A 24,675-nucleotide genomic window follows, 5' to 3' on the forward strand; every position below is an offset into this window, starting at 1 on the left:
CTTAAGTGCCTTAGAAATGGGCCCCTTGCCCCCTTCAGTAATGACCGTTGGACTTTTGTGTCCCAGCTGAGGCGCGTTCCCTCACAACCCGTGGCTTGGGAAAAGCAAGGACCTGAGGGGGACATGCTCACTTCCAGGCCCAAAGTGCTGCCTTCTGCCCTGGCCGGGGCTCGGGCAGTTTTCTGCCCAGCAGGTCGGCTGGAGCACCACCCTGGGGGTACACTGAAAGGCCATGGTTCAGCTCCTGGCCAGGGACCACACTGGGTTGCGGTCAGTCCCCGGCTGTGGCACGGGCGGGAGGCAACCAATCGATGTTTCTCTCTCACATCAATGTTTCTCAGTCTCTTTCTCTCTCCCTTCCTGTCTCTGAAAATCAATGACCAAGTTCTTGGGTGAGTATTAAAAAAAAAAGGTGCTGTTTTCTCAAGCACCCAGACTTCGGCCAGCTGGCGTCCTGGCCTCATCGCCAGGGCCCTGGAGCGGCCTTCTCGCGCCCTCAGCGGCTGCCGGCCTTCGGAAGCCCGCGCCTGATGGGCGGGAGCAGATGTCTTCTTACACTTGCTCGAGCTCCCAAATTCTACTTTTTTTCCTTAAAAAATTCCTTCTCAAATTTGCCACTCAAAGTTTCGGTTCTCCCTCCTAGGTCCCTCGCATCCTTTCGTGGGCACTCACATCAGGGGATTCACCCCGGCGTAGGAAATGACGCCCTTACATCCCAATACACTTAGGTTCCTTTGCCCTCCGCCAGACTGCGGGCAGGGGTGCGGGATTCGCATGTGAAACGTAAAAGGGGGTGACCACTGCATGGAGTGTGCTCCCAACAGAGCGCAAGGGAGGCCTGGGCTGGGGGAACCCGAGGGTCCCGCCGCAGCGAGCGGAGCCATCTCCCCTTCAGAAGGGAGAAGTTGGGGCCCATCTGGTGAGAGGAAAGGGGGGGCCAGCCAGCGCTAACACCGCCTTGGTGCGTGATGGGCAGCCACCCTGGCACCGCTTCCTGAGCCGACTCTCCCTTCGGTCGGCATCGCGCTGGAAGCGTGGGGTCTGATTCCACCGGGATGTCCATACGGACCCCTCCCAGAAGAGCACGGCCCCAGCACTGTGTCTGGACGAAAGGTCTGCATTAGCCGTAATGAAACAAATGGCAAGATCGATGCAGCGGGAATCGCACAGCTGCCATAAAGATGATGTAAACCCAGGGTTCACAATGGTTATGGGGCTATTTAGAATCGTAATTAAAACCAGTACCATCTTTTTCAAGATAAAAGCCCCTTTGACAACCGTAAATGCAAGCTACAGGAAATTTTCAACAAATATATTCAAAATTAATGTATGGCACCAAGATGGCATAAATTAACTGAGGGTAATCCATAAGCCCGGGCTCCAGAGTGTGAGAGAGTAAAGGGATTTCGATTTTGCATTTGGTTTTCAAGCAACGTGGTTTTCAATTTTAATCAAGTTAGAGCCTGACAGGGCACTTAGAGGCCCTGAATGAATGGCATGTTTCTGACAACTACTCCTCAACGAGACTGAAAAGGCTGTCCCTGTATTTGCCCAACGTGAGGTCTGACAGCATTTGCTATTTTATGCGTCTTACATATTTAAAAAACAGTCTAGGGAGGGGGGTGTGTGTCTGTGTGTGAGGAGAGGGCCATTCTGTTGGTTCGAGAGTGGGAGTAGGAAGAGGTGGCGGGGGAAGGGGCTGGGGTAACCAAGGCTGCCAGTCCCAACCAGTTGTCCTCCTTGGACTTACTTTCTGAGCCCTGATTGCAAAGAGTAACACTGAGGTTTCTTGGGAAACGGCCCCCGGCCTACCTACCTACCCATTCACCTAACTTCAGAGCATCGCCGCTGTTTGCTTTTGGGTCATTAACAGTATTGTCTACTATGTGATATTGTTCAGCCCGCTGGGTGATTGTAACTATGAAACCAAAGCAGCCTGAGAGATCATCAGGTCCAGGCCCATTGTTTTTAACAGAAGAGGAAAGAGAGGACTGGAGAGAGGAAGAGCCACTTAAAACCCGAGGACAGCATTGGGCGGAGCAGTCAGGACTCGATCACGAACCCCTAGGTCACGCTAGTTGGATGGACAGTAACATACGATGCGCCGGTGAGAAAAACCTAAGACGGTAAATGAGATTACGCTGCATTTGTCAAGTCTGAAATGCCCCTAGAATTCAGGGAAGCTCGGTTCTTTCCACCCATTTTGGCCTTTAAGTGTGGTGAGGAGGTAGGACTTGAGGAGTCCCAGGAATTTAGGGGTGTACCATCATGTTTTTTATTTTCTGTATTTTATGAGAGTTTGACATCTGGGGAGGATGCTGCCTGGGGAGAGATTGCCCCTCCCAGAGCTAGTTAATTCCTGGAGGTAGTCAACAGCTCGGCAGTGAGCCTGTCTTTCATATACAAACCAACCAGTCTGGAGTCCATACCCCCAACCACCTCCTTTATCGAACTCTCACACACCAAGCAATTATTTCCCTTCCCTAAGTCACCCCAGGGCCAGGCTCAGGCAACTAGTCACAGCTGCTAACCCCAAGGCCCACTGGAATTATCCAAACGAGCCGAGCCCACTCTGTTTACCCCGCCCTGCCTTGCTTTGGTTAAAGAAACCTCAACCAAGGCTGTTGCCCTGCTCTCCCCGGCCCTCTCTGCGGCCCCTTCCTCTGGTGCTCCCGGGGGTCCCGCACAGCACGGTCGGCCTCTCGTTTCCAGGAGAACTCTGAGTAACAGGGAACTTTCTACCAACGGCGCCCCCCTCCCTGTGTTACCACTCGCTCACCTGTGTAGATTAAGACCCAGGCACAGGTCAAAGGGACCCACGTTTTGGTCACGGCTCCTGCCCACTGTCTGAATAGTCCTGGAAAAATTTAATTGCCACATTTTTTATAAAAGAGGTGTGGGCCGTACTTCCTTCAGGTCCTTCCTAGCTTGGTAAGTCTCTGCCTCGAATTCCAAGTCCTCAATTCAGCAGGCGCAGAGGAGGGGCTGAGTGAGGGACTGCAAGCCAGCCAAACCACTTATTATAAAAGCACAGCTCATAGTCTTGGTGGTAAATGGGCAGAGAAAGGAATTCATTTCAGGAAATCTAATTGCCTTAAGGAGCTGATTCCAGAAAAGGGTCTTGGATTGATAGTCTACGGAGCAGGCTCGTCTTCTGCCATGAACAACCCAGCAGAAAGAATGTGCATGTCCATGGCCCAATTATATGACTGACAGCGGGCTCCCGAACTGTGCCTGGGCCGCCTTAATTGCCGGCTAGGTGCAAATGCCGCCGAGCAGCTTCATGGTGGGCCCAGACGCAAGTTCAGGGCCAGCCCTTGTTCTGCAAGGGCTGATTCCAACCATTCAACTTCAGAGACACACAAAGGAAGACCCCCAAAAGTCAAAGCAGGAACCCCTAGTTGGGGGCCCTGGGATTTTTGTGTACAGGGCAGAGATGAACCGTTTTTAACATTGGCTGGCTGGAGGCAGGGAGAACGTCATTTAGTGGGCCACGGGAGATGTCACTGGGAGAGACAGGCCTTCTCTTTAGAAAGAGACCAAAAAGGACCATTTCTGAAGCAGGTTACAGCCGAGAACCTTGGCTTTGTGGTCTGTGTGCTTTCCCGGGAGCTGGAGAGCATGCCCAGGCTGACACGGGGTGGAAGGAGCCCTTTGGGGTATTTACAGTAAGGCCTGGGCAGCAAAGGCAGATCAAAGGGAGCTGGCGGGCGCTGAAGGAAACTTAAAATCCCTTTTGCTTCAACCCCCGTGAAATGTCTTAAAGTTCCAGCGCCCAAAACTTCAGAAACTCATTACAGTTCATTGAGGTTTCGCTGCCTGGCAGTGTCCTCTCCCTGCACTGTCCTCGAGTCACTGTCACTCAGCTACGCCCGCCTGCCCATCTGTTTCTCTCCTGTCCAAACCGCTGGAGACCCTCAGAGAGAACGCTGGGGTCTTACCTTCCTCGCTGTTGGGGTGCTGGGAGTGAAGGAGAAAACCCCTGGGCAGGAGGCGCCCACACAACAGGATGGGGGCAGGAGGCGCCCACACTACAGGATGGAGCAGGAGGCGCCCCCATTACGGGACGGGGCAGGAGGCGCCCCCATTACGGGACGGGGCAGGAGGCGCCCACACTACGGGACGGGGCAGGAGGCGCCCACACTACAGGACGGGGCAGGAGGCGCCCCCATTACGGGACGGGGCAGGAGGCGCCCACACTACGGGACGGGGCAGGAGGCACCCATACTACGGGATGGGGCAGGAGGCGCCTACACTACGGGACGGGGGCAGGAGGCGCCCACACTACGGGACGGGGCAGGAGGCGCCCACACTACGGGACGGGAAGTGTTCACAAACCTACAACAGATGTAGTCTGTTCACAACACCACAAAGTTAGGCTTCCCTGACAACTGAAGAACGACTCGATATTTGTGTCTCCCCAGCAAATCAACGCACCAGCTTCTTCCAGCGACCACACAGAGCCGGAGCACCCTTGGAATCTGGGGGCGGAATCGTCTTTGCTTTTTGGGAAGAAGCAAGCAAACCCTTGCGGGGTGTGAGCTGAACAGGCCCCAGTGGAAGAGGCGAGATCCAGCCCGCGATCTCACCGACGCTTTGCTTGGGCGAGCGGCCTGGGGATGGAGCCGCCGACTCCTTTTCCAGGGGCCGGGCCGGCTGCCGGTGGTGCCCTGAGAGGTGCCGCGGGGCTGGCCGGGCCCGGAGAGGCCGGGGGAACACGGATGATTCCTCCCCTCCTTCAAAACTGCCAGGCGGCCTGGGGGTCGGTGTGGTTGTACTTATGCAAGTAGTAACGACCACAGTTTCCAGTCAGCTGGGACAGAGGCAGGTGGCGTGGGGCGCGGCTGGCTCCTGCGTCCTGAGTTCTTGCTCAGGAAAGGCGCGCTCCGGCATGTCCTGCAAGGGAATGAGGGGGCGCTGGTGCGTTCCCCGTCTCCGGGCCGAGATCAGATGGATTTCTCTAACCCACAAGTTTATAATATGTAAATATAGGCACACGATTAACGAAAGCTCAGAGAGCCCGGCCGGGCGTGGCTCGGTGGTTGAGCATCAACCTAGGATCCAGGCGATCGGGGTTTGATTCCCGGTCAGGGCACATGCCTGGGTTGTGGGCTCGATCAATGACCCTCTCATCACTGATGTTTCTACCTCTCTCTCTCCCTCTCCTTTCCTCTCTCTGAAATCAATAAAGATATATTTAAAATAAAATAAAAAATAGTTTAAGGAAAGCTCAGACAGCGTCAGAGTCTAGAGCGAAAGGCAATACCCTCTGCCCCAGTCCCTCCAGCTCTGGACTTTGCTCCCCGGCAGCAATGGTTAGGGTTGTCCGAATGTGCCCACGAACATTCACAGATGTGAAAGCACACGGGAGCAGCTTCAAGCAAGCGTGCTAAGGGCCTGTTTCCTCACTCGCCAGCGCTGGGCGCCCTCCTGCCCCCACACAAAGACCTGTCCTTTGCCCTTAACGCTCTACAACAGTCCGTGAGCCACACGCCGCGATTCGTCTAACCAGCGTCCCGTGGATGGGTGTTAGGTGGCTCCCACGACATTTCCCTGCAAATGACGCTTACCCATACATCTTCTGGGTTTGTATAAGTTTATCTCTAAAATGCTGTAAATTCATAAAAGTTCAATGGATGGACTGAGAGGAGTCTGTGTATTTTCAATTTTTGATAGCTGTTGCCGGGTTGCTCGATAAGGGTGTTATACGAAGCGACAGCCCCATTGTCAGTGTGAAATATGCCCCTATGTCCTTGCCAATTCGGTGTCCTATAAATTCTTACCAAGCACTCGGGAGGAGAAATCTCTCTAATCGCGTTTAAATTTCACAGGGGACGCTGGGTGCATAGCCCTGGAATCCAGACAGCCACGGCCAGAGTCCACTGACGAGGACTTCCTTTCCCCGCTTCGCCCAGCATCCTGCCCCATGGGCCCAGGGCAGGCTTTCCCTGCTCTGATATTTGCTGTCATTAAGTAACAATGTAAGTTCATTGTAGAAATATTGGAAAACAGATAAAGTAATAAAATAAAAAAATAAAATAAAACCACTCTTAGGCATTTATCCAAGAGAAATGAAAACATAAGTGAATGTCCATAGCAATTTTATTCATAATAATAAAAATTGGGAAACAACCTAAATGCCTATCCACAGGGGCAGGATGCACGTATTGTGCTGTATCCACACAATAAAAAAGAACAGATTACTGATCAACAATACAGCATAGGATGAGTTGCAAAATATGCCGCAAGGAAGAAGCTGGATGACATAAGACAACAGGCTGGACGAGACCCTGTGTATGAACTAGGTCTACAGGAAAAACGACGGTGACAGAAAGCAGACTGGGGGTGCTAGGGCCGGCGCCTGGGACGGGGGACTGGCAGTGGAGACACAGGCACGTTCTGGGTGCTGATCCCATGACTACATGCTTGTCAAACGCACTGGACTGTATAGTTTAAATGGGTGCATTTTACAGCAGGTAGAGTGTACCTCAACAAAACATTAAAAAAATTAAAATCGCCTAATTTCATACCACTTAACCTTTGTTAGCATCTTGGCTTTTGTCCTGCAGACTTTATTTCCCGTACAAATATAAATAAATAAATGTGTGTGTGTGTGTGTGTGTGTGTGTGTGTGTGTGTATATATATATATATATATTCATATTTTCAAATGTACTTTTCATTTTATTTTTTGTAATAAACGGGAACATATGGTTTAATAATCTGATTTTAAAAAATCCTAACGCTATATTGGCTCGACCCTCAATAGTTTAATTCCTGATCTCAAAGTGTTTTCTCATCCTAACAGGCTGCAGTTGGCGTCACTTGCCGCCCAGTCCGGCCACAGGTAAAACATCCTCCTGGCGGAGTGAGTGAGTTTCAGGAAGCACCCCGTGAGTGTGGCATCTCTTTTTTAGGGTGCCCTCTTCTTTCTCCCCACAAGGTGTGTGCACGAAGCTGGCTTCGCGCGGATGGCAACCCTCTCCCGGCCCTGCTGGGGTCACGGTTTCAAGGTACAGCGGGGTCAGCACAAACTGAAAGCTGGGCTGGAGTCGACCACAGGGAGGAACCCCAAAGAGGCTCCAAGGAAAACCAGAGGCCCCCCCCCACTGGGTGAGGCAACAGAGGCCCCCAAGTCACTGAAAGGGAAGCCTGTTCTCTGGCTTGGCTCCCGGGGAGGCCCTACCGCTTCTCCAGGCCCCGACAACGTTCCACGGGGTTGACAAATGAAGAGCAACAAAGGCTGGGGCCTTGGGCACAAAAGGGGTCCATGTGGCCACCGACAGCCTTGCTCAGCCCCAGGGGCACACGCTCGGGGAACATCCAGCATAGTCCACAGACCCTTGCCCGCCCGCCTGGCTGGGTGCTTTTTAATTTTTTATCTTCCAGGCCTCTTAATTCTCCCTTCAGATCTAGGCTGCTTTCCTACCACTGTTTTAAGGACAGTTAACGGTTTGAAACAGATGAACGTGGGGTCAGGTTTCGGCTCTGCTGTGTGGTCTGGGCAGACCTTCTGCTGAGTCTAAGTTTCTACCTTTAGAAGAGGGGTAATCCCACCTCCTCCATGGGTGGTTATCCCAATTGAGTGAGGTAATAATAAGCATTTGAAGTGCTCCAAGCTAACTACTCCACAGTATCTAACTTAGGCACTACCTTTAGTTTTCCCCAGAACAGAGAGCAAGACAAAGTCAGCACCTTGCTCAGGCCCGGTGAGGAGAGGGACTCAGACTTCCCTCCCTCAGTGCCAGGCCCTTGCTCAGCAAGCCGGTGGCTCCCAGGCATTGCAGAATCAGCGGAGGGTCAGCTTAAAAGTGCACGGTCCTGCCCCGGACCAGAAATCACGACCCGCCCAGTCACGAAGGGGACTCAGGAGTCTGTGCTTAATGAGGTCCCCGAGGTTTAGAAGCAGGTGGTCTCTGAACCCCATTTGGAAACACCGCACGTGGCTACAATGAAACAATGTAATTATCACTCTTACAATGATCCCTTTAAAAAGCACGTGGAGAGGAATTCTAGGGCGGGCCCGGGAGAGAGGAAGGGAGGGGACTATTGGACCTGTGAGCTCGACTCTGGCCGCTTTTCAAAGAACAGGTGACCAGTGACGGGGCCGAGCAGATGCTGGGGACAGTGGAGGCACCTGGACTGTCTCCTCAATACACGCAGCTCTATCACGTATTTACATGTATCATGTATTTAATTGTATCATGTAAATAGCTGAGAGTGGAGCTAAAGAATGTCAGCCCCCGGGGATGTGGAGGCCTTGGGATGCTTCAGTGGAGATGACGGCTGGGGTGTGACGTTGAAAGAAGCACAGCCGCGTCACCCGCTTCGGGAACAGGCCAGGGCCATGCACTGATGCAGCAAACCCGACACCTGACAGAGGGTTTGGCCTCGAAACACGATGGGACATAATTGAAATGGACATTCAAGTCCAGGGTCAGCGCTCTGCTGAGCACAATTAGCAGTGACCCAGGTAATGCAGCTTCAGGTGTGTCTGTCCCCTAAAGTGTCCCTCTCCGGCCATTTGATTGCCGCCACCATGAGAGTCACTCTTTCAGGGGCTTTGGAGACAGGTGGATTTTAGCTGGTTTAAGGAATGAGGGTGGAACATTAGCCGTGCCTGCCAACATATCAGCAGGGACCAGGCTGTTGGCTCCTGGGGCCTCAGGGAACCCACCAGCACCTTCCGCTCCCTTTCGCTCCAGCGGCAGGTTCTCCCTGGGGGTGGGGGTGGGGCGGGGAGGCACCATCTACGTCTGAGGCCTGTGTTGAATCTGACCCCGAGTTGCTGTGAGTTAGCCCGCACCGTGCGGAGACTCAGTGTTTAAAAAGATGGTGAGCTAGATGCCAACATTTCAAAATCAGATGATTTCACATAGAAATCTAAATTTGCTTCTTTTAGAAGGATGGGAAAAAAAATTGTGAACGCGGGGCCTCGGTGCATCTGCTGGAGCTGACGGGCAGGGACGGCTCCCGGTAGCCACCGTTCCCACCACTTGCTGGCATGTGCGGAACAGCACTCGGCTGAGCCCAACTGTCATTTGTCGACTGACGGCATGTGTTTACATGCACTGGATCAGGGAGAATCCCCCAGACAGCCCAACAAACCCCGAACCCTCTCTCCTCTCCTCCAGTCCCACTGCCAACAGTGCAGGTGTGAGCCAACCTCCGCACCAACGGTGGCGAGAGGGTGTGTCAGGATGGGGTGCAGGGCATTAATAGTTATTGAGCATCTACTTTGTGCCACACTTTATCTTAAGCCCTTTCCACCTGTCATCTCATTTAATGTCCACATGAAAATTTATGGCTCAGTTAATGGTCAATCACCTTCATTTTACTGAAAAGGAAATGAAGGCGCAGGAAGGAAGCAGGGTTCCCAGGCAGCAGAGCGCAGGGGAGAGTCCGCGGCCACTGTGGGGGGGTCTGGGGCTCTCCGAGGTAGCTCTTCCTTTCAGATGCTCTGCACAGAGGGGGGCTGTCGGAAGCTGGTAGGACGGGGAAGCAGCCTGCTGGGGACAGGCGAGCACGGGCCTCGTCTGAGAGGAGCGGGGCAGCTCAGCTCCGCCTGCGGTTGCCGAGCGCGACTGAGCGCCTGGGGGTAACACATCTGATTTTCCCAGGGAAGCTGGAAGTCTAGACTTTTCAAGCAAAACTTACTGATTTTTGAAACCTCCTGTAACGAGGAAATGAAACCTGCCTGGAGGTGGGATTTTGCCTGTGGTTTTTGATTTTAATCAAATGCTTTTCCAAGCTTGGGCAGCATTGCACAGTGGCTACAGGTTCTCGATTCAAACTCCCTGGGTTCAAATCCCAGCTCTGCCTGTTGTTAGCATGTGATCCTGGGTAATGCACTTCCCTTCCCTGTGCCTCAGGTTAGCATCTGTACACTGGTTGCCATGAGGATTGAGCGAGATAATAGGTAGAAATTAATAAGAACTGTGGCCGGCACAGGTCAGGGCTCTGTAAAATCTTTGTACCAACTAAGAGGAATGAGTAGACGTCTGCTTGAGGCCACTGGTCCTTTCTTGAGACAGTCTCTACTTATTCTTTGTGGGGGTGAGGGGTGGGGGATAGACAGGAGCACTTCAGGTTAAATTATGGGCTTTAGAGGGCTCTTAGAACACATACACCATCCCTGAGCCCAGAAATGGTGCGACCTCTAAGAGCAGGAAAAAAAGTGCAAACTTCCACACTAAAATGCTAGTTGGCTATAAAATCTCAGAGCTGCTGCTGGACCATGCGCTGCATAAACCAAACCTTAGCCAGTGGGTAGTTATTTGTCTGGTGAGGTAGTTTTCCTGGCAGACAGAACCTGAGAACGGATGGTCGGCATTTAGAAGTAATTTAGGTCCACCCGCTTGTGCCTGGGGACTGTGTAGAGAGAGCATCAAGGAGAAAGTTAACAATGGCAAAGAAGAGCTGTGGGTCTAAATGGACACGTTATTACACTCCGTCCATTTACAGAGCTGTGTGAACACTGTGGCCGACGCCCAAGAGCTCTGGGGTGTGGCGGGGCAGTGCATATGGATCTGTCAGTTTTGCTAAAACAAGGTGCCCTGAAACCCCAGCTCCAATAAAAGACCTGCACCCACCGTGAGAGGGGCACGGCTGAGCTCCCAGGCTCTGCAAAGCACCGTCCTGAACCCTGCACACACGACTTCTTTATTCACCTAGCAAATATTTTCTGAGCCCTGTGGCTGACCAAGTCTTCCCCCGAGTCCTCAAGAACGCTCCTTCCCGGGCCAGCCATTTCCGAGCGGCCAAGGTGTTTTTCTGGTGCAACGAGCAGGGAGGCAGAGCAGGAACGCTGGTGTAACTCAGACCTGCTGCAGAAGTGTCTATCAGTCCCAAGGATGTCCAAAAAGTTTCAGAAGCCCTCTGCTCCCTTCCAGAAAATATCTCCCAGCCAACATGCAAAGTTCTCTTTTCCTTTCCTCCGAAGGTGAGACCAGTCTAGATGCTCAACCTGGGTGTCTATCTACTGGGAGCGGGGACCTGAGGTCAATCTCACCCTCTTCTCTGCCACCCCCGTCTGGCCTGGCCTCTGGATTCTGCTGCTGAGTTTGTCTCAATGACAAAGCCTGGTTCCTCCTGGATGGAAGATGGTCTCAGAGAGTCATCACACTTGACAACACTACCAACCTGAAAGATTATGTATCTAGCCCTGGGATGTTCCCAGCCTAGCTTGTTTGTTTTTAAATAGGACTCTTTGTTGCATAAAATCTCCTGGTGAGCCCTATTGTCTGACAGAGGCTATTTAAAACTTAATCATGATTGAAAAGTAACTTTCCATTTGTGGGTTTCTGAAGCACTGGAGTTTCTCAGAACACAAATTGAAATCCACCGATCACAACACGTCCATGACTTTAACAGGTGAGGAAATGAAGACCAAGAGGTTAAGTGGCAGCCCCAGGGCAGTGTTAGTATCTGTTTCTTATTGCTGCTGTAACAAAGTATCACTGATGTAGCGGCTCGCAACAGTAATAATGTATTTTCTTTTCTTTTAAATCCTCACCAGAGGATATTTTCCATTGCTTTTCAGAGAGAGTGGAAGGGAGAGAGAGAGAGAGACATCGATGTGAGAGAGACACATTGATTTGTTGCCTTCTGAATGTGCCTCGACTGGGGCCAGGGATTGAGCCTCCAACCCAGGTATGTGCCCTTGGCTGGAATCGAACCTGGGACCCTTCAGTCCACAGGCCAATGCTCTAATCACTGAGACAAACCAGCTAAGGCAGGGATATATTTTCTTGGCACTCCGGAGGTCCCAAGTCCTAGGTCAGTTTCACTGGACTCAAGTCAAGGTGTGAACAGGGCCCTGCTCCTCCTGGGAGCTCTCAGGGAGCAGCTGTTCCCCTGCCTTTTCCAGGATAGGCTCTGTCCTAACTCCCTGCATCCCATTGTTTCTTCTCCCCCCTGCTTCCAGCACATCTTTCTTTCTTTCTTTTTTTTTTTTTTTTAAATATCTTTATTGATTTCAGAGAGAGGAAAGGAGAGGGAGAGAGAGAGACAGAAACATCAATGATGAGAGAGTCATTGATCGGCTGCAGCCCGAAACCCGGGCATGTGCCCTGACCAGGAATCGAACCCTGATCGCCTGGATCCTAGGTCGACGCTTAACCGCTGAGCCACACCGGGCCGGGCCAGAACATCTTTCTTGTAAAGACCCTTCTGATTGCATTGGGTCCACTTGAATAATCCAGGATCATCTATCCATCTCAAGGTCCTTATTTTTATCCTATCTGCAGAGTCTCTTTGGCTGTGCAGGGTTCCCGGCCCCGTGTTCCAGGACTAGGGTGCGGACGTCTTTGGGAGGGGCATTACTCAGCTTACCACCACGTAGGCAGCAGTGAGCGGCAGAGCTGTGGCTGCACCCAGCACTCCCAGGCTCTTTGGGGCCTCTCTGTGCCTTGATGGGGGCAGGAGGACAGAGCCGGGGTGGGAACGGGGTGGGAGAAGCACACCCACTTTTTCTCTGACCTGTTTTGTACCTGGCCTGCTACAAGCCATAAACCAGAACAGGACAGCGCCACTGGAAGGAAGACAAGAAGGTGCGATGACGTTTAAATACATTTAAGAGTTCGGGCTGCCTGGGAGCCAGAACACTGTATATATAACCTTTGTCTTGGGGCACGCATTTGTCTAGGAAGGGACAATTCAGTCCGACGGCTGTCATAACCTGAGCCAAATTAATTCTCACAGGTGGAATAAAAGCAGCAAGAGCAATAGTTATCATTGATCTTCACCACAATATCATGAGGAGGGTAATATTATTTCCACTTGACATATGGGGAAACTGAGGCTAAGAAAGAGTTGTGTACTTGCTTATCACATATGTGGGAAGAGAGAGAGTTTGACCCCAGACAGCTGGACTGGGCAGCTGAGTCCTTAACCGTTAACTAAACATCCTCAGAATTTATGCAGAGTTAAACCTCAGCTCTTCTCTGAGTGAGACGACAGTCTACTGCTCCAACCTCAGGCTCTGGGTGGGGCAGCTGGAGATGCCCGGGGCTTCCTGCCGGTCTGCTCTCTGGCACTTAAACTTGTGGGGTGTCACTTACCCTCTCTCAAAGAAGAAGAAAGAAGATTCATGTTGTTAGAATCTGAAAAACTGAAAAAATATAAGCTATTGTGAAGGACTGTGAAAAGCTGGGGGGCTTTCCATGTAAATGTTTGCTTTAGGGCTTAGGAGAATGGAGGGGGGCTGGTGGGTGGAGCGCAGGGAATTTTTAGGGCAGCAAAACTACTCTGTATGTTACCACAATGTGGATACGTGTCATTAATGCAAACTATGAATCTTAGTTAAAATGTATCAGCACTGGCCCATCAACTGTAACAAATGTAACACATGAATGCAAGATGTTAATAATGGGCGAGGCTGTGTTGCAGGGCGGGGCCTATATACGAGAACTGTACTTCCTGCTCAGCTCTTCCAGAAACCTAAAACGGCTCTACAAAAGAAAGCCTATTAATAATAATAAAAAAGAACTCACACTTTCAGACAATCTTGATGGTCTTTTCAGAAAGTCTTTCCCACTGGTGACATGTCAGGCTGCTCCTGCCTGGGGGTCTTGGCTGGTGCCGGGAGCGGGAAAATGTTCTTCCCAGGGCTGCCTGCTGCTCTGTGCGTCACTCCATCGCTCCATCCCACCAAAGCCCAGGGTTTCCCTGGCCGACCACTCAGGAGCCGTGGCCGAGAGCCAGACCTGTGTTGGGATCCCATCCTAGCCTTGCTACTGACCAGCTCTGAGGCCCCGGGAGGCTTCCTGAATTGCGTTGAGCCTCAACTTCCCCATTGACATCTGAAGGCTAATAAACTTCTCCCCAATGACCTGGTGACGCTACTGCGCTGATGAAACAGGATAATACATGTGAAGGCTTTGGGCAAACTATGAAGTATTCTACAGGGTAGGTTTACAGCTGTGAGTATGTGAAACTCAGAGTTTATTCTTGTATTGTCATTTATTCATTATAGTATTATTTTCCACACAAACAACTGTAAACCTACTTTGTCCCACTGTGTATTTACATGCAAGGCACTATCTCCCTGTTTTACTCACTAGCCTTTTATAGATCCGGAGACTGAGGCTCAGAAAGGTTAAGCAATTTGCCCAAAGACACAAAGGTCATACACGGCAGAGCCTGGATTAAAAAAAATAAAAAAATTTTCAAGTCTGACTCCCAAACTCATGCTTTTACAATCACGATACTAAATTGGCTCCAAGAATCAGAATATCAATAGTTACTAGAGTCTCAAAGTGTACTCTCCACTGTAACACTCATCTCCCCTCTTCTTAAACCCCTTTCTTGATTTCTCCTTGGAACTAAAAATCTCCAGGCAAAAGCTCAGTCCAACGGTGGATGTCTCCAAAGACCGCTAAGCCCAGCTCTGGGGGCCCAGAATCACTGCACCTTCCTGGGGGGGGGGTGGTGCAGGAAAAATGGGGAGTTTATTTTACATGCTTGTTTTAAACCCCTGCCTGCTGTGGATTTAGTGCTCAGAGGGGTTGAATATCTGCGATAAGTTAAAAAAGATTTTTGTCTACAAATATAAATGCCCCAGATAGTAGATTTCAGTGCTGGAGGTAGACTAATGGTCTCGGTTATCCTGATGAAAACAGGGAGGCTTCTCCGGGCTGGCTCCTGCTGCTCGGCTTTCATTCGTCTTTGCTCCTGGACATAATCATGCTCTTTTATCCAGGGTTTAGCTGCTCTCTAAGTGCTGGAGTCTCTTTGTTCTGAAAGGCATCCGTTTAGCTGTTTGTGGATTGTTTATTGAGTGACTACTACGTCCCAGGCACAGGACTAACTCTTGCAAATCCAGCAATGAACAGGACAGACCTGGCCTCTCCCTCCACATAGCTCGCAGGCTACCGAAGAAAGGCTACTGAGCCGATGGTCGTAAGTCCCGGTGGGGTCGTGAGAAATGCCCGAAGCCCAGGGGAGGGCCTCCGACACAGTCTATCCAACAGCGCCACCCGGATTCCGCAGGTCGCCTGTGCAGCTTCCAGTTCCAGGCCCCGCTTCTGGGCGAGACACCTACCCCAACGCCTCTGCCGTTGGAGGCGCTGCTCAAACGGGGTCTAATTCACCAGCTTCCCCTGCCGGCTTCCTCGCGTCGGGGATTTACTTTAGAGAGCCCACCGGGGTTTGTTCAGCACGCCCGCGGCTGGCTGGGGCGGATAGCAGAATGCTCTAGGACAGTGTCCGTGGGGTGCCTACGCTCTGGGCACGCCCTTTCGCCTCCCTTTGAAGATGAAATTTCTCCAGAGCAGGGACTGTGTCTTATATATTTTTTTATTTCTAGGACTTGCTTTGGGCCTGGCAAGGGTCAGGGCTCAACGATGATGGTGGGAGGAAGGGAGGGGAGGAGGGAAAGACGGAGGGGGGCTGGCACTGCCCCTTTCTGCAGGTAGCTTATTTGGGTGGCATGTGACAGACTGAAGTTCGGTCCAGCTTCCTCCAGCAACGCTTTGGAGCCTGGCCTGCTCAGTGGGAATGCAAAGGAGGAAAGGCTGGAGCCTGCGGCACCCCGCACCCCGGGAGGGCAATAAATCAGCCTCTGTTTGCTCCCTGTGAGCAGATTTTCCCAAATCCCTCCTCCAAGATGCATCATCGCTTTCCCCAAGAGAGGCCGGCACCATTCCCCTGGCGGCATGGACGGAGGTGCCTTGTGCCGAAGGCCGCCCTGCCTCTGTCTGATAAGCCCCGGTGACAGGCGCTCAGCCCCCGTCGGCTTCCCCAGGGGGCTCTGTCGTTAGACGCCGCTCTTCAGCTCCACGTCGCCTGCCTGATTCAGGCCCCATGATCTCTGCACAGCTACACACACAACTGCCTCTCTTGCTCACCGAGCTCCGGCCATGAATCCCTGGCAAGCGTCCGCTTTCACACCTCTGTGCCTCTGCACAGGTTGGTGATTCTTCGATGCTGTTGCTTCTGCCTGGAATGCCGCTCCCCTGGGAACACTCCTACTCATCCTTCAAGACCCAGCCTCACTGGCCACTTCCTGAGTGAAGCCAGAATCGGGCTGTCTCTCTGGGCTTTCCTCCATCCTCGCCTGGCTCTCCGACGGAGTCCCGCCACGTCCTGCACCTGCCTGCTTACCGCCTGGGCGTCCTCCGACTACGAGGATGGTGTCTTATTCTGTCTATAATATTATTTTTCATGTTGCATTTTAGCAATTGTGCTGATTTCTTGTATGTATGAGGTCGACTGCAAACACTTGAGGAATGAATGAACAAGTACATTCCTTCGATACGTTTTTAGTCCGCCTTACTGTCGGCCCTGAGCTGTTCTGGCCCTGGGGATTCCACGGTGACTGAGGCGGCAGGGCCCCTGGGTACACAAGCTCATTCTGAAATACGACTGGGTAATGGGATAGAGAGGAGGGGCGCTGGGTGCTGGGGAGCTGCTTTGAATGGGTCAGGGAAGGCCTCTCTGAGGAGGTGACCTTTGAGCTGACATCTGAAGGATCAGAGGCAGCCAACGGTGAGGAGGTCTGAGGGCTTAGCATCTCCTATGCGAAGGAAACAGCAAGTGCAAAGGCCCTGAGGCGGGAAGGAGCTGGGTGTGTTCAAGAGATGAAATGGAGCCTGGGAAGCATGATCCGAGTGCGAGAGGCAGGGCCCAGGCCATGTGCAGCCCCGCAGAGCGCGACCGGGAGTGTGAACCCTGGTCCGGGTGCCGCGACAGGATGGATGGGCGCGGAGATCCGCAGGCAGGGATGCTGCCAACGCAACGGGCGCTCTGCGTCCCTGCCCGCACCGCCCTCAGCCTCGCATCATATTTCCGCCTGCTCACTGGGGCGGAGACAGCCCTCGTTAATCTCGGGGAGCGGGAGGGCAGTGCAGCGGCGCAGACTAACTGGAGGACACAAAGGCCGCCTGCCCAGCTTTGTTTTGAAACCGTCAATTCCAAACTCTGCGCGCTGGCGGAGACAGGGGTTATTGATTTTCCCTTCTGGAATGCATGTCCTACAGAGCCCTGGCAAATAGAAACTGAAAAACGGAGGAAAACACAACTGCTGCGGAAGACGGGGCAAACAGACATTTTCAAAACACAATCTATACCGGCCTTTGTCTTCTTCCCATAAGCTTTGCTGGATTGTGGCTTGTCATCTCTCTCTTTTCCCCCCAGTTCATTTCTTTTCCCCTATTTCTATGTCTTTCTGATTCTTCTCTGTCACTCCTTCCCCCCTCCCCCCTTCTCCCTCTCGCTGGGTCTTTGTCTGTACCCAGCACAGCGTTCACCTACAGCCTTGTGGGTGGAACGCGGGTCTGTCTCCAGGTCAGTCTCTCCGAGTGTCTCTCCTCCAGATCAGTTGCTGGGCTCGCTGCCTGCCTCTCTCTAACTGCAGCCCCCTTCAGGCAGGCAGCGGGGGGCCCAGCCCCTACAAGCAGCCTTTAGTCATGGCAGAGAAGTGTCCCCAGCTAATTACTTTCTCTGCCTTCTCGGGAGAAGCAGGAGGCAATTAGGGGTTTCCTTCCACTGCCTGGAGGGGCAGGGTACCACGTCCCTCCAACACCCCATGACAGGGGTGCCCCTGCATTCCCAGGGGGCCCAGCACCCCCTCCCTGCGTCCTTTCTCTGGGCTCTGCCTCCCTGCCCCTGTGAATCCAGCAGCCTCGGGGCTACTTCCCATTCTTGCTGCTGCTGGCACGGGGAGCCAGGAGGAGCCTGTGGGCGCACACGTTCCGGTGCACAGTCCAGGCCAGGGCCGGAGCGTCACCAAGGGCGGGCTCGGCGGGGAGGCCTGGGCCCTGTGGTGTCTGCTCGCTGTTGCCAAATTGCACACGCCGAGTGAAACTTAATTTTTCCGTGTGGAAAATGGGGCGATCACAGGCTCATCCTTCCCAAAGGGGCATTTAGGACAAGCAAAGAAAATCCGTGTCAAAACTACAAAGTTAAAGTACAACATCCTTCATTTTCTTCTAATGAAGCCTGTGGTATCATGGACAGGCCCAGCTGCAGTCCTTCCCAGCCCGACAGCCCAATAATTCACCTTCTACTCCAAGTAAGAGTGGAAAGTGTTCCAGCCCCAGCTCACACAGGCGAGGAGAGGGCCTGGGCCCGGGGGGAGGCCCTCGCACAGGCTGATGGTGAAGGGGAGGAACATTCCTGAGGTTTAAAATTTGCCTCTCCCCACTCACGAGAGACACGGTCTCCGTGTGGGCGACTGGGGTCTAGCAGGAGAAGCGGTGTTTCCCTGGCAGGTACAAGCGTGCTTTCTGCGAAGCGTCTCCTGTTTCACACGCACGGATGCACATTTAAACGCACCACGCGATCGTCGCCTCCTCCCAGACGCTCCCCTCGGTGAACTTGCTCCTCAGCTCCAGCCCCATCTCTAACTGCCCGCAGGACCTTCCCTCTTACGGCTGGGAGGTTGTTTAGTTGAACTCCCTCCTACTCAACCCGGGGGACCGAGGCCCATAGAGTAGCTGTGGCCCACAGACCAGAGCCGTTCAGCCCGCAGGAACCGGGTGGCACGCATCACCGAATGCACACACGGTCCCCGGAGGACCCGATCTCGCTGCGCCCCTGGGTCATGCGCTTCAAGCCTGTTCTTCGTCCCGCCCTTTCCACCTCGGTGGACTGGAAGCTCCAGGAAGGCAGCGCTCGCAGATCTATGTGTTTCACTTTCTCTGTTTCCCCCCCAGCTGGCATTTAATAGGCTCAAAAAACTATTCTCATGGCCGCATGGATGAGTGACTACGAGGATCTGCCATCATCCTCTGCATTGTCAGAGCCGGGACGCATCGTTTCCGACTGCTTTTCCCCTGGCTCCCGTAACTCACTGTTTGACAGGCTCTGTTGAGTTGGTCCCCACGGATTCCTGCTTTCACTTCCGACGGCTGTCTCCCAAGTGCAGGCCCTGATCCCTCCTGCTGAACTCCACCTCACCTCCGGCCCCAGCCTTTCCTTTCCCACCTCCTCCTGGCCTAGGTTTCTCTCCCACACGAATGACTTCATCATGGCCGTTCCCAGGCAGAAGCCGGCCACACTCTTGGCATCTGTGTCTAAAGTTCACACTCCTTGCAGGCAATGCTCCTCACCACCCGGCTCCTCTTTTCCTTCCAACCTCATCACCGATGATTCTGCCCCGTAGCGGCCCCCACTCCCACGAGAAAGCCCTGCTGTGTCCTTGGAGCACACCTGACACAGCTCTGCCTCCGCACTTTGCACACACAGTTTGCCTTGTCTACGCTGTGAATGCCAATCATCCTTCAGGCCCAGCTACAGTCTTTACAATTATAACAACCACAAAGGGATACAGCAGTAACAGTGGCTAGAACTTTCTAAATAACTGTAACTTCCACGTGCCAAGGGCAGCACTAAGTTATTCATATGCACTATTTTATTAACCTTCGCAAAACCCTAGAAGGTCAAGCACAATTCCTATCCTCACCTTGCAGGGGAGGAAATCCAGGCTCAGAAGTGGCAGGGAATGTGCTTCAGGTCACAGACCGGCTGGCGCACCGAACAGCTGGGAATCAGACTTCTGATCTTTCGGCCTCCAAAGCCTCGACACTAAGTAACCTCTAGGCAGCACTGCCTGGAGCTATTTGCCTTCTCTGAGCTCTGACGGCCCCTCACTATGCATAGCCAGCCGCTCCTCTGCCACTTTGCACGTGGTTGTTAAATCACAGGACATTCTCTGTAGGCCCATGTTTCTTGCCCCCGGTTTTCCCGTAAGCCACCTGAGAACATGAATTATACTCTGGGCCTTATGGGTTCTGGCCAACAAATGAGTGCTGACCGAACTGATGAGAGGTGTAAAGTGATCAGTCCATCTTTAGTTCGGTCGGCTAATTAATTCATCCTTTACGTGGTGAGTCTACTCCCCTCCCCTTTCACCCCGGGACCACACACTGACCCTGGAATAAAGCAAAGAGATCACTGCTGCTGCATGACCCCGAGAAGAAGGGCCTGGCGGTAGTTCCCAAGTGACTCAGTGTTCTCACCACTGACCTGCGGGGTTTTAGAGGATCTCTAAGCCCCCCTCTTGCCTTCCTTTCTGGGATGCTAATGAAGACAGCCTCTTAGTTTTGGTTTATGCTCACAATCTTGAGTCACTTTCTCCGAGGCCTTGTCTGCTCCTGGGCAAACGCGCCCAGATGAAGCAGTGGGCAGCCTCTGGTTTGGGAGCACCCGGCAAAGTCCTCCTTGCCCTCTGCTCCCTTCACCCCGACATGCCTCTGCCCTCTTGTGTGCTTTGCATGTTTAACACCAAAAGCTTTCCGCCAAGTTCTCAGCGATGGGAGGCAGGTTGCCTCTGCCTGGAAGTCATCATCCCCTTCCCAGTACACACAGATTCCTACAGTCCTTATAGGGAAAAGAGAGTTAACGTAGTTAAAAAACACACACACCTCCAAGACTCCTCAAGTTGAATGTGGGCCTGTGGAGGCACACAAGCCAGACCTTTTGTGCCCCTCTCCAACTGCATGTCCTGAAAATGTGGACACAGTGATGTGGGTAGAAAATTCAGAAGACACACCCCTTAGGAGGTTGAGGAGATGCTGATAGCAGCAAACAGTGGAGGTCAGGGAGGAAACAACCAAGGTGATTTGGCAAGTTCAGAATGCAGCGAGGGAACAGTCCTGCCTGGATTGCAGCCATGGGCCAGACGCATGCACACGCGAGCACACACACACAAGCACACACATGAGTGCATGTAAAACTGTGGAATCTGAAGGACAAGGTTGGTGGAATGTACCCAGATCCGTGTCCTTGTTTTGATATAATACTATAGTCACGTAAGATGCCACCACTGGGAGAAAACTCGGTGAAACAGTACATGGGCCTATCTACCATTTTGTGAAACTTCCTATGAATCAATAATTATTTCAAATTAAAAAAAAAAATCCAAGCACCTAGTGAACTGGATCTGTCTGTGTCTCCCCAGGACCCTGGGGCAAAGTCCCAGGGCTCTCTCATGAGACTCGAACAGCCACAGTGAGACCCTCGCCGTCGTGGTCCCCCTCCCCCCTTCATCATCAAGGTTCACATTTATTGAACATTTACTATGTGCCATGCAGTAAGCATTTACAATATTTTCTCATTTGCAGCAGCACCCCCGCCAGGCTGTCACCCCAGTTTTATGGAAGAAAATGACACTGGGAGAAGCAGGCCACATAGCTGCTGTGGGGCCAGCTCTGACCCAGGTCCGGGACGCTGATGCCCCTATGTGGGGACAAATGACCAGGAGGCGCAGGACTGCGTGGAGCAGCCGTGGCCCTAGACGTGTGTTCCCTGGAAGGCACTGAAGCACATCGCTCAGTGTGTCTCAAAGCCGCCCGGGCAGCCCAGGGCACGGCCATACCGCCGGGTCGTCCCGTCCCTCGCCCCCGCTCTGGCCAGAGCCAGGTCTCAGCAAAGCAAGGAGAGCAGTACTCACAGGTTCTTCACGTCGGCGATGCCGCGGAATGCCTTCCTCGGGATGCCCAGGATCTGGTTTTCGCTCAGATCTCTAAACGAGAAGAAAAGAGGCAATCGGAGTTAGGCACCGGGCCGGCTCTCTCCGCATCTCATTACGATAACAAAACCCCTCACAGGCTGTTCGTGGGGATTGTTTAGTCTCAGCCCCAGGCTGCTAGAGCTGTCCCATTGCTTCTCTGGAGATGGCCTTTGCTGAAATGGTTACCAGGCGGAGCTGCTTGCCTCCAGGGCGGGCTCTGTGGGTGGTCTCGCACCTCCAGGCCAGGAGCCAAGACGCTGGGTTATTTGTTGCACACCCGGCACCCAATTCTCCGTTTTGCCACCTCCCAGAGGCGACCCCTTGCCCCTCCTCCCCCACGGTGCCCCTCCCCCACGGCAGGGTGGACCTCACTCCATCTCCCATCTCTCAGGGACCCTCTGCCTTTGTCATCTGGGATCGGAGCAGAGCCCCCACCATCCTTACTTTCGGATATGGAACAACCCCTCCGCTTGGAGTCCCAGGGACCCCGGGGGACTCCAGGGCCATCTTAGTGATGAATTTGAGTTGCATTTCCACAAAACCATCCCAAATGGGGGTCCCTCTGGCACGTCATGGAGCATTAAGCAGTGCTAAGGTGTGGCTTCGAGGAGGGAGGGCGAGGGACTCTCTCAGACCCAAATCTTCTGCCGGGGTCCTCTTTGCGAACCCCCAAAGCCTCTGGTTCCTGTCCCAAGAACTATGAGGTCTCTTCCGTTTTGTTTTCCAGTTTTATTTATTTATACTTTTTGCTAGACCAAATACACACTGTTGTTTTCATTCATACCTCAAGCTGCTCAGGATCTGAGAGAGTAATCAGTCAGATATCTGTGTATATCTATGGTTATATACAGCAATTGTATGTTATATACACATGTGTATATTTATAGTTATAGATATATATCTCCACTATTTTAAAAAGAACACAAAAACTTTCAGATATTAAGGCCAAAAAAAATTACCTACCCAGACATAACCACTGTTACCAATTAGGGGTAATTTATATATAAATTTCACCAATATGATCTCATAGCATATAGTCTGTTATAACTTCTTCACTAATTTTATTGAGAACATCTGTTCATGTCATTAGCAGTACATCTATGCCAACACTTTTAATGCCTGTGTATCACCCAACTGTGTAGATGGCTATATGATCCCGCATTGTTAGGTATTAGTTAGTTAATTAATTAATTGGCTATTTTAAGACACACTAGGATGAAGTTTCCTGCCCACACAACTTGGGGACACGTGTTCCTGGGTATAAAGTCCTATAAAGAGCACGTGCTGGGCCACAGGGTAAACACATCCTGAATTGCCAAGTTGTCCCAGGGTCAGAGTGAACCCAGGGACACTCCCGTGCCGATTTCCCAGGGACACCTCATCAAGAGCTATAGACGGCCCCAAACACAGCTGGAAAGTGAGGTCGGCCCACCATCCTCCACCAGAGCCCGGGCCATGGAACGAACATTTTGCAAGAGGGCAGGAAGCAAACGTGCTGAGATGAGCTGCCACCCCCGATCGGCTGCAGACACCCAGACATGTGGGGATTGTCCGGGACACTGTTAGGCTCCATGGCAAGGCTCAGAGTTGGAGTAGGGCGCAGGTGGGAATACAGTGGCTTCTGGGGCTGAGTAACAGGGTGCGCCCCCTCTTAAATCCAGTTTCCTCCGTCTGCAATGGATGTAAGTCAATTTAGCTGGGGGATGAGCCTGGGTGCAGGCTCCCCCGGCTGGGCCTGATTCAATGAGCGGGGCTCCAGCCTGCAGTCGGGGCGCTGAACAAAGCCCACGATGACAGCGAAGGTCAGGCAGTGTCACTGAGGCCACTCCTCTGCTCTCCATCAGCCTCCCAGAGAAGGGGGCCCGGGCCCTGTCATCTGACTAATGCAATTTCCACCAGGCGTCTGGGCCGTACCCGAGGCTCCGCAGCCACAGTGGGCCCAGCCTTTCCTGCCAAGCAGAGGCTGGTCTCCAGGACCGCGAGCCCCCGCCCGCTGCCCTCCCAGGCGTGGCCGCTGTCTTTGGCAGCTTTGGGACACCGCTCAGGCCACACTCCTGGCGAAGGACTGATGCTCCAAGTCCAGGCAGGGGCAACAGGCAGGGGAGAGGTTTACAACCGTCTGCTCTAACCCCGCCTGGAAGCTACAGGAAGGGGCACATACACACCCCAGCAATGCACTGACCCTTGGAGTTTAAGGCTCCCCAGCCGTAATACAGACGGCACCACGATCGCACAAAGGTTCTGGTTTGGAGTTTGGTGGGACAGAGAGAGAAGAGCAACGTTTATGCAGAAAAATCTGGTACGGTTGCTGGGAAATGGCCCACAATAGCGGTCGCACAGGCCAAATCCTGCGCTTGGGCGGGGCAGCCCCTGGGGATTCTGCTCACTGTTTTCTCGCCGTAACTACCCCGGTCCTGCTCCGAGTGTAAGGAGCCCCCGCGAAGCTTTCCTCCCGCCCCCGCTATGGTTTTCCTCCCGCCACAACCGAGCAAAAACAGTAGATTGCGGGGAATCTATCTGTTCTCCATGACAATCTGCTTACAAATTTTATTAATTTCATTTTCCATTGAGCCTCTCTTCCCGGTGAACAATGAGGCTGCCATCCGCCCGCGGGAGTGTGTATTGATTTCACAAATGCCTCCAGTCGCTGACGAACGGCGGCTTTAATGGTGTTACCGACGGGGCGTGGAGGAGGGCCCGCCGCACTCCATTTCGGTAACAGTCCCTTTGCAATTATCTGGGGCCTTTGTGAGGGTTCCTACCAGGGTCTTTATCCCAGCGTGAGGCCCGAGCGTGGAGCTATTGTTAAGTACTATCCTTGAGAGAGACAAGAGCCGCCCGTTTGGCTGACACTTAAATAAAAATAACAAAATCTATCCGTGGTGCCCAAGAGCCTAGTTCCGGCCAATTGCTTGTTGAGGCTTGAGTGCCTCGCCCTTCCTGAGGGGACATGCTGGGAAGTGGCCGGAAAAAGGGAACCGGCTTTTTTTTTTTTTTAAAACATTAGAGGAAAGGTACGAGGTTGGAGTAGGGTGGGAGGGAGGTGTGCTGGGGCTTTCGGGGGAAATGAGGGAGATGGCTGGTTGGAAGTGGGGTTATGAACTGAGCCGCCTTTTTAAATAATTAGGGCCCGAAAGAGAGGGAGCTGCATTAGCTAGAGTGCATTTTCCTGCTTCCGGAAAATGATTAACCGGCTATTATTCCATCCAAAAACACAGGGCC

At 52.7% G+C, this 24,675-nt stretch overlaps 1 protein-coding gene across 1 annotated transcript in view; it reads right to left on the minus strand.

The window, feature by feature from the left end:
* Positions 1–24,675, minus strand: part of SLIT3 (slit guidance ligand 3) — a 528,596-nt gene that overhangs the window by 155,403 nt on the left and 348,518 nt on the right. Inside the window, exon 5 of the mRNA XM_081135280.1 lies at positions 21,394–21,465. Coding sequence (XP_080991406.1) covers positions 21,394–21,465 — 72 coding nt within the window. The remainder of the gene's footprint in view (positions 1–21,393; positions 21,466–24,675) is intronic.

The sequence above is a fragment of the Miniopterus schreibersii genome (genome assembly GCF_964146895.1).
Source record: "Miniopterus schreibersii genome assembly, chromosome: 4".
NCBI lineage: Eukaryota > Metazoa > Chordata > Mammalia > Chiroptera > Miniopteridae > Miniopterus > Miniopterus schreibersii.